At 42.2% G+C, this 16,379-nt stretch overlaps 1 protein-coding gene across 1 annotated transcript in view; it reads left to right on the top strand.

Annotated features, from left to right (window-relative positions):
- Positions 1-16,379, top strand: part of SEMA5A (semaphorin 5A) — a 492,176-nt gene that overhangs the window by 395,836 nt on the left and 79,961 nt on the right. Inside the window, exon 12 of the mRNA XM_068531877.1 lies at positions 2,522-2,729. Coding sequence (XP_068387978.1) covers positions 2,522-2,729 — 208 coding nt within the window. The remainder of the gene's footprint in view (positions 1-2,521; positions 2,730-16,379) is intronic.

Raw genomic sequence — 16,379 nt, 5'->3', positions numbered from 1 at the left:
CACACACTCTTCCCTTAAAGACGACCCAGCAATCCCACTACTGGGCATATACCCAGAGAAAACCATAATTCAAAAAGAGTCATGTACCAAAATGTTCATTGCAGCTCTATTTACAATAGTCAGGACATGGAAGCAACCTAAGTGCCCATCATCGGATGAATGGATAAAGAAGATGTGGCACATATATACAATGGACTATTACTCAGCCATAAAAAGAAACGAAATTGAGTTATTTGTAGTGAGGTGGATGGACCTCGAATCTGTCATACAGAGTGAAGTAAGTCAGAAAGAGAAAAACAAATACCGTATGCTAACACATATATATGGAATCTAAGAAAAAAAAAAAAAAGGTCATGAAGAACCTGGGGCAAGACGGGAATAAAGACACAGACCTACTAGAGAATGGACTTGAGGATACAGGGAGGGGGAAGGGTAAGCTTTGACAAAGTGAGAGAGTGGCATGGACGTATATACACTACCAAACGTAAAATAGATAGCTAGTGGGAAGCAGCCGCATAGCACAGGGAGATCAGCTCAGTGGTTTGTGACCACCTAGGGGGGGGATAGGGAGGGTGGGAGGGAGGGAGATGCAAGAGGGAAGAGATATGGGGACATATGTATATGTATAACTGATTCACTTTGTTATAAAGCAGAAACTAACACACCATTGTAAAGCAATTATACTCCAATAAAGATGTTAAAAAAAAAAAAAAAAGACAGGTACTGTATTTTTAATCTTCCCAGTATACATAGTAATCCTGTTTGTGCTTGAACTTTCTCAAAAGTGACATGTTTAACCAGCTAACCTAAAATAAAATTAAGCAGTGGTTTACTAATACTGCATGCATGAGTGTATGCATAATTTTATACACTATTACATGCATAGTGCTTAAAGCAGTCAGTTCATAATAAATGTTCACTGGAGATGTTTCGGATATACGTTTCTTAATGAACTCAGGATAATATATATCCACCTAGGTATTTTCTCTCTAAATGTAAACATCCTTCCTCTCTAAGGACTCTCCTAGGAATGAAAAACTTGAAAGGTATTTTCTGTCCAAACCTCTTGTGAGATTAGCAGATTGATCGGAAGCCTTGAAGCCAGAGGTTCTTGATTTTATTTCCTGCTTTAGATGACTTGATAGCCTCATTATGTGTGTTTACAGAATAAGAATTACAGTATTTTGAAACTCAGATCCCCATGGGTTTTATGAAGTCAGTGCCTTCAGGGTGATTTGAGGAACTTGTGGACGGCTTTCAGAAGTGCTTCTAGAGGGTTGGGTCTCATTCCCTGGACTTGCACACTGGCCTTGGGGGCCTCACCACAGCGCACCAAGGACAACAGCACGTTTCAAGTCTGGGTCCCAACCCTGGGGGTTGGCTGCACAGTGCCCCTCCCTGGTGGAGAGGACCCTTCTCTGTGCCCATCACAGCCACTCTGGAGAGTCTGTGTGGTTCCAGGGACACTAGGACACTTGTCCCCGGGCAGTGCTCATAGCCAAAGTAAGTGAGCGTAAGCACGTGGTGAGCAGAAAACCTCGAGTGGGGAGGGGACCGGGTCAGAAATGGATGTTCAGGGCTTCCCTGGTGGCGCAGTGGTGGAGAATCTGCCTGCCAATGCAGGGGACACGGGTTCGAGCCCTGGTCTGGGAAGATCCCGCATGCCGCGGATCAACTAGGCCCGTGAGCCACAATTACTGAGCCTGCGCGTCTGGAGCCTGTGCTCCGCAACAAGAGAGGCCGCGACAGTGAGAGGCCCGCGCACCGCGATGAGGAGTGGCCCCCGCTCGCCGCAACTAGAGAAAGCCCTCGCACAGAAACGAAGACCCAACACAGCCAAAAATAAATAAATAAACAAACAAATAAATAAATAAATGAATAAATAAATAAATAAATTTATTTATTTTAAAAAAAAAAAAAAAGAAATGGATGTTCATTAGTACAGGCGAGAAGAAGCCATGGAGCTGAGACCCAGAAGAGCATCCCAAAGAACAAGCTTGGGGGAGAGAGAGAGGAAGGAGGGGATCTAGCCAGAAAGACAGAGAAGGATGTACCTCCGGGGCAGGAGGGAAGCAGGTGGTCCTCTGCTCCCTGCGTATCTGCAGCTGTCCCCCATGCGGGGTCTTCTGTGCTGGGGCGGCAGGGCCAGCTCCTCTGTCTCTCACTGGGAATCCAAGGATTCCTCTCACCTGATGCTCTCCAGGGGATGGTGCCAAGCCAGCTGCGTTGAGCCGCAGTGAGCTTTTCTGTGCTCTGGGTCTCTAGACTTGCATCGGGACCGGGCAGCTAGTAGCCGAGGGGTTCCTCGTCCTTGGCTGTGTGTCCACGCCGCTGAGAGCTGGGAAAATACTGGCGCCTGGTCCCACATACAGCGGGGCTAATTGAACAGGTCCAGGGTGGGGCCCTGGCATCAGCAGATGACCCTACGTGCAGCCAGGCTGGAGAACCCCGAGGGCTCAGCTGGCGAGTGGCTGGTGAGACCCGTTGACCTCACTTTCTTCTTTCCCTGTCGCCTCCGCAGATTACGGCACCATTAAAAAAGTGCGGGCGCCCCTGACTCAGACCTCGGGCAGCTGTTTGCTGGAAGAGATGGAGCTCTTCCCCGAGAGGCGGCCGGAGCCCATCAGAAGCCTGCAGATCCTCCACAGCCAGAGCATCCTGTTCGTGGGTCTGCGGGAGCACGTGGCCAAGATCCCACTGAAGAGGTGCCAGTTCTACCACACGCGCAGGTAGGGCAGCCCCAGGGGACCCTCCGGTGTGCTGGCGCCCCTTGTCGAGGTGCCACCAAGAGAGAGGGCACAGGAGCCCCAAGGGCTTTCAGATTTCCCGTGGTTAAATGGGATGAGGACCTTAGCATCCTTGTGAATCCTGCATCCCAGGATGCAGAGAGTTCTGATGCAAACCAGGTTTCTGTGATGACAGTAACACATCAGTATCTGTGGACGAGGAGCCACTGTATAACATCTGTAAGCAGATGTCAGGATGAAAATAAATTTTTCAGTGCATTATAACATTCAGTGATGATGCTGGTATTTGGTGTTCCTGAATTAATCTGCTACAAGTATATATATATACACACACACACACACACACACACACACTTACTTTTTTTAACCTGTGGCCACCAAAGTATTTTAAACCACACTTTCTCATCTAACACATGTGAATTGCTGTAGAATCAAATGGGAAAATATATGTAATGTAAAATGCAAATGGGCCAAATGGGTATTCTTACGTAGAAGGAAGGTTTTTATGTTTAATAAAAATCGTTACAATATTCCTTTCTAGATGATATTAGACAATGAGGTATATAATGTGTTGCCTCCTTTGGTATCAGAGTGTTGAGAAATAAATAACATTAGGGACCTCCCAACTAATAATGATGCTGTTGTGATTAATAATAACAAATAGTGATATTGATTAACAACTATCTTTTATATAACACCTTTTCCCTAAATTTAACCAATGGCTGCTTGAAGTTTGTTCTGGTTTGTGTTTCCTGCAGGACTAGCCTAGGGCAGGAATTATTCTAGCCCAGTTGCTGATGGTTCAGTGGGCGACAGGGAGGGTTGGGGTCTCGTGAACAGGAGTGTCACAAGTTAAATGAAGCTGGAAGGGCACCAGTCCTCCAGCTGCAGCCCAGCATGCTCTGGGGGGACATGACAGGGGATAACAGGCAGGAAAACAGGCCTGTGCCATACACAGGTATTTCTGGTGCTGAAATGGGAGTTTCTGGTTTGCAAAGCACGAGGCAATTCACCTTTTTCCTGGTGCTCTGCTAGCTCAGCAACTTGTAGGTGCAACTTAGGCAACTAGGTCCTGCATCAGGTCAGGGAAGCCAGGCATCCTCTGCCCACTCCTGTCTCCTAGGCAGCTGCACTTGAAGTTCAACCATGAATCCACAGGCATCAACACCACCAGGCCCGGCCGCCCAGGAGGAGTTGACAGTTCCCCCTTTTTCTTTCAAGGAGAATAAGCCCCTTGCCTGTCTTTATCAGGCTCCTGGGAGGACAAGATTTTACAGTTATATCTAGAGCTGAATCTCCCTGCTGTTTGCCTGTCCACTCGCTCAGAGAAAAGCAGTGAGAGATGATAACTTTATTGTAAGCTGAGAGACTGTGCTCTTCTGTGTGCTCACACCCAGAGTGGGTTAGTTTGTATTTGACCCTTAAATATTCCATTAGAGAAAAGAAAATCTAAAGATTTCAACCCAAGAGTTTCTCTGGATTTCTCCCAATGTTTCTCTGCCATCTTCCTCTTATAGAAAGATAGGAAAACCTCTCTAACGCTCATTGCAGAAAAAAAATCCATTTTTGAGGAACTGGTATCTACATGACCAGATCTCTTTTTTATAAAGTATGGAGAAAGATAGTGTGGGGTTTTTTTTCTGGACAAAAGCAATTTTAACTTTCAAGAAATATGCCTAAAGAAGTACACGGCATAGGGACAGGATAAAAATTGAGTAACAATAAATACTCATTTCTTTGTTAAATATATTTTTCATAGTACAATGTAAGTAATTTTGTTATCAGAAAATCATTTTTATAAATGAATTCTGAAGTGTTTAGAAGAGAAATTGAGCTTAACTAAATTACCTGTCTCCTTCAAAATCATATTCACATTGTTCATTTTTTTGAATATCTGTTTTTCAGAGGCAATGCAGTTTGTTATCAATCAAAATGCTTATAAATTATAACAGTTGATACAATTTCCCAAGATTCTTTTACATGTCTGGCACTGTGCTAGATCCTATCCCCACTTTCCTTCATCATTACACCCTGACAGTAAAGTCAAATATCATCTCTATTTTTCAGATGAGGAAATGGTGTCTGGGACTTCTGGCATCCTGCCCAAAGTCACATAGCTCATGTGATGTGAAGCCCAGATTCAGAGCGGGACTCTCTGACCCCAAGGCCCAGACTTTATCTTTGGTTCACTGTGTTGCCCCTGGTACAATGAGGACATCATGCTCAATGGTCAGATTTCAGCAGGGATGAGCCATTTGATGGCATTTTTCACGGTGTTCTTGCGAGCCAGAGCTAGTTAGTACCAGGACAGGCTGAACTCAGGTGTACTGACGAGTACTCCCAGCTTCTTCCCATTAGTGCCTGCCTTATGATGCCCGCCACCAGGCTGGGTTAAGCAGACCGAAAAGAGGTTGTGTACCCCTGGGTTACTGTAAAATGAGTCTCCATTCTCTAGCTGTTCTAGAGGTGACCCTGGACCCAGGAGGGGCTGAAAACAGTGCACGCCTGCGCCATCCACACTATGCACACGTTGAAACTTGGAGCCAACAGCACAGTGTTTTTAACTTCCCATAGCTGTTTTCCTCGGAAAGCTGTTTGGAAAGAACAATATTTTAAAAATATATTTCAGTTGAATTTGACCTCAAAAACTGAGTAAAAAGATTTTGTTTTGATTTTAACCTTTTTTTTTTGCACAACCCATTTAAGAAATAACATGGAAAAGCTATGCAAATAATAAAGCAACTCATCAGGCTGGATGGTGACTTCTGGGGATGTAGAGTGGGAGAGAAATTTTACCTTTCCTGTGTATCCTTGGTACTCTAAGACTTACTTACCACACGCATGTGTTAGTTTCATGAAATGAATTAAGATTTGCTGAATTCTGAAGAATATGGGAATCTGGAAAGGGCTGCATATGGGTACAGCATGTGAAATGGAAGGTAGGTAAGCTGACGCCACCCTCACATGAGGCCGGTGCCCAGCCAGGGGCTCCCAATAGCAGCGTGAAAGTGGTAAAAGGTCTTCATAGGGATGCACAAGGTGAAGCTGGCAAGAATAGCCACTAACTTAATTCCTACTGATGTAAGTACCAATATAAAGTCATAACTTGCCACTTGGAGGAAAACAGACTGGCCAAGAGCTGATAGAGGTCTTATCTCCCTGCTTCAAGAAGAAAAGAATGATCACAGGACTTGAGCTGCAATAGTCACATCCAGAAATCAAGCTGTTATTCTGCACCCCACCACCCCCAAGGAAACAGTGTAACCTTCCAGTTAGTCTGGCTGATTGAAGCTCCTCAGGTCTAAGGAAAGGAAAGCTTGGGGAGGTGGTGACGGAAAGGCTTTTGATTGAGACTTCAAAACCATTTTAAGGATTGTGCATTAATTAGATCAGTGGGTTGGCAAACTTTCTCTGTAAAGAACTAGACAGAAGACATTTTAGGCTTCCCAGGCTATAGGGTCTCCGCTGCAGCTGCTCAACTCTGTCCTTGAAGCATGGAAGCAGCCACAGACCATAGTGAGTGGGTGTGGCCGTGTGTCAGCAAAAGGCACACAGGTTCATCCGGCAAAGGAAGGATTCACTTTTAGATTCAGTCAGTTTATTACTTATGTGGACAACAAAAGTAAGAGCAGAAAAGGTGTCAGCTACCAGGTCCCTTATCCCACAGATGACACCAAAACAGAAGAGGCCAGATGACAATGCGCGGGAGAACTTGGACCCCATGCTGCTGAGGGGCTGATTCTGTGCTGCGGTTTTATAGCCTGCGGCTGCATCCTAGTAGGGGCAAGGGTAGGGGGCAAAAGGCCTTATACCTCATTAGAGCCCAGGAGGCGACGAGAAACCGTCTCCTGACAGCCCCCCTGGAGCACAGGGAGATGGGAGGAAAACAGCTTTGTAGCAGGCGCTTATAACCCTCCCATGCGCGTGATCGGGCGGGTCCCCAGGTGCTCTGCCGAAGCTTAGCTTAGCTGTAGTTAAGCTTTGCCCTATGTGGAGACATGAAAAGCCGCCAGGGCACCAGGGCCAAGCATTCGCCTCCCCTGTGTTTCAGTAAAGCTTTAGGGAACAGGCTGGATTAGGGCCATGCACTGTCATTTGCTGATTGCTGAATTAGATTATTATCATGTACGCCTTTTGAATGAATGAATGTGCCTTACATCATTACATACACTAATTTTTAAAATTAGGTGTTAAATTACATAATTTAACTCTAAACCCTAGTAAATTAACAACAGAGCGTTTTCTACTCTTCAGACATTCATATATTCTTTATTTTTTGTTTGACATCCACCACAATTCTGAGGTAAGATAAACCTATCAGGTTGTAGTGTTAACATTTTATAGATGAGGGATCAATCGGAATCAGAGAGAGAATGTCCAAAGAATCATCAGTCAGAGAACAGAAATTAGAATTCTTCCTTCAGCCCTTGGGAATGTGAGCTCCTGAAGGCTGGGCATTGTCTTTCCAGGTTCCGTACAGCCTTCAGCATGTGTCCGGCCTGAGACAGGCTCAGTAAATACTTATCAAATTAACAAATGGATACTCTGCCTCTCCCCTTTCTGTTATTTTTCTTTATAACCTAGAAAGAAAACCTCAATTCTTGTGTAACAGTAAAGCTCCCTTTACAGAAAAGTGTAGTAATATAAAACATTAGCCAAAGGATTGAAAACCCTTAGTCCTTAGGTGTTTATTTTATTTTTGCTTTACTGTAAAAACTATTTGGAGAGAGAAGAAAATCTGGGAACTGGAAGATTCATAGCCTGTATATAACATAAGAGACACAGCTTCTAAATTTTGCTTTATAAAACTGGAAGGAAAGAGGAAACCATGAAGAAAAAAAGTTGGCTCCATTTGTGAATGGGTTTCTAGTCATTCTTAGTTCAGTCAGCCTGTAATAAAAAAATTCACACCTCATTAAGAAAAGTAGTGTGGAAATTAGATTACTGTAGGATATTTATTGCTTGAAAGAGCTACAGTTTAAAAGGTGGAGTTAATAGGTTGTCACCTTTATTAATTACATATTCTCTAAAGACAGCATCTGCCTGATGGGAGAAACACAATGTATAGAGAGAAATTGCAGGATCCCCACAAGGTGCCCCAGCAAGACAACCTTAGCCATTCAGTTATGAATCATATAAACATCAGGAGGACATTTTGAAATGTACCCATTTTACAAAGTAAATATTCTCCCTTCAAAATAAACTTAATATTTTCCTAATCTCAACATCTTGAGTTTCTGTTTGCTTTGGCTTTGGTGTAGCCTCTAAAGACTGTGGATTTTCCTTAGTTAACTCACTTATAGTATATTTATTGAATCTTATGTGTACCAAGCACCAAGCCAGGCTCTGAGTGTATGATGATAGATGAGCCGTCGCTGACCCTGTCTTCGCGGGGCTCAGAATCTAATGAGAAATTCTGACATAAATAAAATCTCCCAAATATCTCTTGTGGATTCAAGCCAAAGGGCCTTGGAGTTGCCTTAGGCTTTATCCCCAAATCGATTTATCATTAAAGTCTGACCCTGGACTCCACTAGGACCTGATCTGCAAGCCTGCCATCGCTGTCCAATTATTTTTTTAAGCTATATCTGAATCACAACCGGTGCTCCAATCTTAAATTTCCAATAGTAAGGGAATTAATTACCAGGTTATGATATACTGACTCAGTGGCGTATTCACTCAGTGGGTTATTCTGAAGGCATTAAATGATGACAATGAAGACATGTGTATGATACGATGTTAACTGAAAAAGCAAGACACGTTATTTGTTTGCCATCATTAATACTGTTTAAAACATAGAAGGAAAAGACCGAAAGTATACATGCCAACATGCTGTCCACAACTCCAAAATACATGCCAACATGCTAATTACAACTGTGAAATACATGCCAACATGCTATTCACAACTGCGAGATACATGCCAACATGCTAATTACAACTGTGAAAGACATGCCAACATGCTAGTCATAGCTGTGAAATACATGTCAACTTGTTAAATGCCTGCCAATATGCTAATTACAACCGTGGAATGAATGCCAACATGCTAATTACAACTGTGAAATACATGCTAACATGCTAATTACAACATTGTAAGAGGGGGTCCGAGGTGGGCTTGGGCTGGAACACAGTGTCTTCCAGAAACTCATAAGTTACACCCCCAAGTCCTGGGCAGGGTGGAAAAGGAACAGTCAAAATGTGATATGTAGAACATGAACGTGCGTGAACTAGACTAGTAAATTAAGAAATGTAAGTCATACTACTGTTCTGTAATAATCAGGGGAAAATGTAGGTTATGTGAGGTGTGACACACAATTTGGGAGGGACTCTCTATTCTAAAAGGAATTCTCTATTCTAAGGAAAAGAATATCAAATTATAAATACAAACATGACGGAGGCCAATCACAGAATCTTTTTTTTTTTCATCTATCAAACATTTTTTGAACAGTTCCAGGCAAGCTTTATTCTGAATGCAGGGAATACAGAGAGAAATCAGATATGGCTGTGGCTTTTTATTTTGATTTTTATTGGAGTATAGTTGATTTACAATGTTGTGTTAGTTTCAGGTGTATAGCAAAGTGAATCAGTTATACATATACATATATCCACTCTTTTTAAGATTCTTGTCCCATATAGGTCATTACAGAGTACTGAGTAGAGTTCCCTGTGCTATAAGTAGGCCCTTATTAGTTATCTATTTCATATATAGTAGTGTGTATGTGTCAATCACAATCTCCCAGTTTATCCCTCCCCCCTCCCCCTTGGTAACCATAAGTTTGTTTTCTACATCTGGGACTCTATTTCTGTTTTGTAAATAAGTTCATTTGTACCATTTTTTTTAGATTCCACATATAAGCAATATCATACGATATTTGTCTTTTCTGTGTCTGACTTACTTCACTCAATATAACAGTCTCTAGTTCCATCCATGTCACCTACAATCACAGAATCCTAAAGGGTCTCATGAAGTAAGGAAGTTCAAGCTTCCTTAGCTTCATGGTAAATCCACCTTTGACAATGATATAAACATATATTTGATCCAGGTAGACAATAAAAGCAAAGAAAATATTTGAGTGCCATCTTGTAGAGATGCTATAGCCACCCAACAGTTTCAGGTCCCGCTTCCTGTTCAGTTTCCTAAAAGAGCATGTTTCTGTCTTCTAAATGGCAATCCAAATAGTCACTTGGATAAAGCTTTAAAATCAGTACAGTTACCAGCCTTTTTACCTCAGTGTGTTTAAGAGGCACAACTAAAGGGCCCACACTGCGAGGTTTCATTATTTAACGTCTACTCTACAGGTCTCCTGCTTTTGAGCTCCCAGATTTAACGCTATGTAAAGATCTCCACGGGAAAGCTTGGGCTGCAGCAGTTTTTCTCAGCTCCAGATCCTTGCATCTGAGTGATCCTGAGCAGAAACACCTTGGCTTTTATACCCTGAGCTCCTCCTAAGGTTGTATTTGCAGTCTGGTCCAGTGAATTAATGATTCTTAAGGAAATCATCATCCCTATGTGTCTGCAAAGCAGCTCGCATACGGAAAGATCATGAGCTTTGGATGCAGGTGGATCCTGGATAAGCCTTTGGCTTGGTGTGTGATTATGAGGTTACTCAGTGTGTTACTAGAGCAAAAAGACAGAGACCATATAATGGGTCTGGCAAATAAGAAGAATCCAATACGAGACGGTTCCTCTCCTTTGCGCTTGAGCATTATATTCAGTTCATGTACCTCCTGCTAAGCCCGTGCTGCTCTCATACGCGTGATCTGCCTTCATTGTCCAGATATACTTCACATTGCCTCTGGACCAAACAGAGGGCAAACTGACCTGCTGTGAATTTGTTCTTCCACCTTTAAACAACTTCACCTTGTCTGAGATGTACAGGGCCCATCAGGCCAGATTCTGCTCCTTGCATTAAGTTATTTACCTCGCTCTGGTCTGTTTGGGCAAATGGATTTTCTGGCGGTTGTGAGACTCTACCTCGAGCACGTTCTGTGTGTAGGTGAGTGATGTCAACATGGCCCCAACCAACGGGCAGGAGCGTCTGTGGATGGGTATTCAGTAATCCCCTGTCTCAAGTGAGCAGGTACATACGCATACAAGCGGGGCTGATGGAGGCTGAACGGGGCCGGGTGTGAGGAGAGCCAAGTGCTTACCTTTGCCCATCCCAGTGGCTGGGGAGGGCAACAGAGAATCCAGATGCAAGGTGGGTACCACATGTGCCTCAACTCTTCTGCTGAGACGGGCGGATGTCCTTCCTGGGGTGGGCTGTGCCCCACGGGAGGACGCCTTGGCCCAAGCCTCACTACTCAGTCGCAGGCAAACTGCTAAGTCGAGTGAATTATAAGAAGCCAAAATAATAATAATGAAAAAATTTCTCTGGACTTATTGTCTCTAGGGTTTTGTGTAAAACTTAAGATGGATGACTTGACACTTTGTACACTCTTCAGGTCTGACGGCTGACCCTTCAGCCTCTCCTGTGTCTTCTGATTCTTCCTACTAAACCCTCCTGTACAGAAGGGTTTCTCTTGAAGAAACATGAGATGGGCAAGAAATAATTGTGTCTTCATTTTTATCCTTGACTGGCTGGAGAGGAGAGTAGACTGAGAGTGGACTTGGAGAAACCTATAATCACCTCTAGTTTACAGACGACAGAAGATCGAATACCAGAGTGTAGGCTTTTCCCTGAACGAAGAGGCCAGTGGATGCTGTTCTTTCCCTCCCGGGCACAGGGACACAGCATTTTCCAAGTCTCTTCTGGAAATTACTTCAACATCCCTGAGCTGTGAAGGGTTCATGTTTAGTCTCTGTGCCCCTTTTGTTCCTGAGTACAAAGCTGCACAGGCTGCCTTCCCTGGAGAGCTTCCCTCAGGGGGCGGAATTGGCCTTTCCAGAAAAATTTTATGTTTGTTCTAGAGAAAAGTCCCCAGTGACTAAGGCGCACCCAGAGGCCAAAGTAAACAGCTCAGGAATCTGTGCAGGAAAATTAGGTGAAATGGGACTGTCCGTATCACATCAGAAACCAAAGCTGACCGCAAGTGCTAGATTTCCAGAAAGCATTTTTGTTTTGCTTACTTCAAATGCCCTCTACTTTTTTCACTGTTTTTTTAAACTATCAATTTTCCCATAATGCCTCACTGTAAAATTTTTATATCTACCTAATAAGATTTTTTTTTTTCTTTTGGCTGCATTGGGTCTTCCTTGCTGCGCACGGGCTTTCTCTAGTTGCAGCGAGCGGGGACTACTCTTCACTGCGGTGCGCGGGGCTTCTCACTGCGGTGGCTTCTCTTGTTGCGGAGCACAGGCTTGAGACATGCAGGCTCATTAGTTGTGGCACGCGGGCTCAGTAGTTGTGGCTTGCGGGCTTAGTTGCTCTGCGGCATGTGGGATCTTCCTGGACCAGGGCTCGAACCCATGTCCCCTGCATTGGCAGGCGGATTCTTAACCACTGCGCCACCAGGGAAGTCCCTAAGATTTTAACTAAAAGCCGTTTGCTTAGTATTACTGGCAGTACAAATCAATTATTTAAATTTGATATTATTTAAATTGGTATTTGTTTTAAGAGCAATAAGAAACTAATATGAGCAACTCAATAAAAAGTTTAGAAGATAAAGTTGAAGAAGTTTCTCAGAGAGTACAACAAACATAAGTTGATTCTAGAATGCATGAGACTGCTCCTACAGCTTGGGGCTAGAAGTAAAGAGAACCAGTAGAGGCTCAGTGACCTCATAGCCATGCAGTAAACATGTATTGAGCACCTACTTCCTACAGGGCACTGCAGTCAGTGATAATTCATACTGTAGTCAATATGGAATCACCATCATCTAAGGTTCATTCATAAATAATTCACTTTAACATGTTGGAAAGGATGCATGAAGAACTATAGTTTTTTAAAAAATTATTATTATAATAATCTTTTTTAAAAATTAATTAATAAAAAAAGCAAATTGAAATGTGAAAAATCCTCATTTAATTTAATCAGTGTAATTTAATGATAAGCCAATAGCGAACAGTTTTTAATATATTAAGTGTTAGTGACTAACTGAAATTTTAGTTCATTAATTTCCTCTACAAATCATAGCATGTAACATGAATATTTATTAAATGCCTTTAGCAAGTTATGTATAATGAGTGTAAACATATATTTTTACTGGTAATTGTGTCTTTGCTTACTTGGCATGTGTCCTAACTTTTAAAAATGCTGTTGCAATTGTACCTGTATCTTAGTTCTTGGGAATTATAAATTCGTCTTCTAGTAGATTTCACTATCTACTAGAATCCTACTCACCACAGCCAAATCTCCCTTGCTTAAGCAAAACCCCCATATTTTAATCACATCAGTACACTTCTCTGGAATCTTAAGGACACTTCAACCCAGCCAAGCCGCTCAGCTCCCAGGATCATGCCATGTGCACATGACTCCTTGTCGTCTTTCCTGGAACCACTATGACCAGGGATGTGCTTCCGATTCAGCCAAACCCCAGCTGCATTCAAAGGACAGCCTAAATAGCACCTCTTCCTGAAACTCTTCTGGGCCACAGCTCGCTCCTCTGATTCCTATAGCACCGGTTGCCAGGGCTTCTCAATAGTCATTCCTCACTAGGACATTGTCAAGCAGTGGTCATGAACGTCGTCTTCCCCCCTCACTAGACTGAAAGTTCATTCCTGACCCTTGTGTCTTCAACACATGACACTGTGCTTGCACGTGCAAGTAGTAAAAAAAAAACATTGTGAATGGATCCAGACATGTAGCTGAAATACTTTGCACCATTTAATGGAACACGCTGTGGTGTCTCACATCGCCTTATTAAATAAAGACCCCACGGCATTCACAGATTTAGTATTTTTGGTATAGAATGTTTTCAAACACTCCCAGAAGTTGACAGCATATATTAATTTGTAATTATGTTTATAGATTAAGTAGAATAAGTATATGCAGCCCATCTCAAAAAAACTTTTTTTTCTACCACATGATGTAAGTTAATCCTCAGAACAGCCCAGTGAGGTATTATCCTACTTTTGCAGAAGAGGAAACTGAAAAAAAAAATATGTTCCAGTTGGATTTACTAATTGAGGGACTTGTGGATGTCTTAGAATGTATTCCTCAGGAAGGTTACTGTCTAATTGGAATTTTCCAGTCTTATTTTTAGTAAGATAATGTTTTTAATGCAACTCAAAGTAAAAGCAGATCCTGAAGTATATGGTGACATAGCCATTAAGAATAAAGCAACTGAGATTGTCTTAGGTATTAAGACACTATTATTCATGAATAGATAAATTGTTCTCTCTCAGTGTCATCACCATGATAATACAAATAAAAATACTGACATTTGACATGTGATTTTTGTACACAATTTGGGAAGCACTTTAAAGGTGCAGCACTTACAAGGGAACCTAAATGCTTAGGGAGGGAGGCTTGAGGGCTCAGCAGATTCTACACCCCAAGCTTCCGCCAAAGCGCCACCTCCATTTATCAGGTGTTTCTTCAAACTCTCAAGTTCACTCCCTCCTACGTTGTACACTTTCCCTGTGCTAGTCTTCCTGCTAAAACACTCTGTTTTTGCTGAAAAATATCACGTCAATCACTCTGTTCCTCTCATTGGTCCCAGCTTAAATGTCTCTCCCCACACGTTTCCTCATCCCCCTTTTGTTTTATCCTTTGCAACTGGCTGTTGATACCTATCGGGGCAGTTGTTTAATGTTTATTTCCTTCACTAAGAGGTGAGTTCTTTGGGTACAACTGACTGTGTCTGTTTTGTTTCCCGGTACACCCAGGAAACACTCTGAAAATCAGTTCAAGGCAGGTGCTAAGTATGTGCTGAATAAATGAATGATGGAAATACTTTTGAAATCCCATGTTTAATGAATACATGTTGTTGATAAGGCAAGAGTTCTTAATATCAGAAATAAACTGACATAATGTCAGTTAGTGTGACAGAAACAAGCCAGATGAAGTCATAGATACTTAGATAATCTAATATGCAAGGGGATCATATTCAGTAATTAGCTCCAGCTTTGCAGAAATACAGTGAAAGATTTTGATGAATATACCCATTTATTTCTATTACTCAACAAATAGCATAACCGCAAACTTTAAAAGTAAAGGAAGTGTTTATATAAACTGTAATGTCATTAGATTAATTTCCTGTAAGAAAGAAAGCAGTTTATCCTTCTAGAATTAAGGCCTACATCTAAATATACATTTGCTCTAAAATACACTTTCACTAAATGTGTTCTCAAATTAAACCTCAGATTCTGACCATCTTGTTTTCTGAATTCAGATACTTTCAGATACCAGGGTAATATATCACATGAGAATAATCTAAGGTTCTTAACAAAATAAGAAAAAAATTATTAAAAATATTCATCACACAAAGAAAAACATTTTCAAAGTGGACTAAAGAAAAGCCACTTTCATGATGGCTACATTCATAGGCAGTCTGTGATTTTCCACATGATCTCCTTAAGGGACACACCTTCCAAAAATAATAAGTTATGATGACTGGTTTTTCTTAAGGTATAATTTAGAATAAAGGTAGAGCTCGTCAGAATGTTCCCCATGGTATGAAACATTTTAAGTGAGGAAAACATAGTTAATATAAACGGTATTTTTAATGAATGGGCACTTGTGATTGTAGAGAAGTTTTAGTATTTTAAGTGTAATCTTAAGAATCTACAGAACCATCCGCAGTATCGGAAGAAAGAGACGTTATCACAAGCAGCTTTTCATTGAAAACAGCTTAAAATATTCCATGTAACCCTGTGGCGTTGCTTCAGTTCTACAGGCAGCTTTGCAAGGGGGAAGCCGCCAAGTTAGGGACTTGGTGGAATTTCCTCGTTTTTGGAAGTTTACGTCTGTCTCATGGTCATACTGCTTGAATAAGAAACATGAAACGGAATTCAGGCTTCTTGAATAATTCTCGAAGGGTAACTTTGCCCTTTTTGCCTCCCGACGGGAAAACGGGATCCAACACGAAGAGGATTCCGATGTGTGATGTACACCGTGGGATCCAGCAGTGATGCCAGTTCAGTAGGACTGGGGCTCTGGTCCTGCCTATGCCCAGTCAATGCCCTGGAATCGGAAAAGATGAAATTTAAGAACAACCAACGGCGAGCGCGCAACGAGGCTTTCCCAGATAAGGCACCGCTCAGGCTGTAGGCAATCAAATAACTTTCGAGCTTTGCTTCTCCATCTTCCCTGTAAAAGCCTCTCCTCAGCCCCTGTGGGCAGAGCCTCTTAACCAGTGCCCCCTTGGCACTGCCACATATTTGCTCAGATAAACTCTTGAACAGTTTAATCGACCTCAGTTTATCTTTTAACAGGTACAGGGTCACTTATCAAAAAGTTCCAGCGAGGTTATGGTGACAGGTAACTGTTTCACACTCCTTCCCACCCCTAGTCCTGCTGTGAGAAGTGCCAGTTTTAACCGTTTGAACTTCTGGGGCTGGTTAATACACAATGATTGCATGGTAACTTAATCAGTAATAGTTTTATACCTCTATTGCTTCATTTATTATCTTTAGATGTATCTTCCCCAGCTGTGGAACTTGGACTTCTCCTTTCTCTGCTTCGATTTTTTCGTTTTAAAATGAGAATAAATAGAGTAGCTGACGGAGGTACTCTGTTTAAAGGTTTTATG

This window comes from Eschrichtius robustus, chromosome 2 (genome assembly GCF_028021215.1).
Source record: "Eschrichtius robustus isolate mEscRob2 chromosome 2, mEscRob2.pri, whole genome shotgun sequence".
NCBI classification, from domain to species: Eukaryota; Metazoa; Chordata; class Mammalia; order Artiodactyla; family Eschrichtiidae; genus Eschrichtius; species Eschrichtius robustus.
The sequence above is the reverse complement of the archived record's forward strand: the minus strand, read 5'-3'. Positions and strand labels throughout refer to the sequence as shown.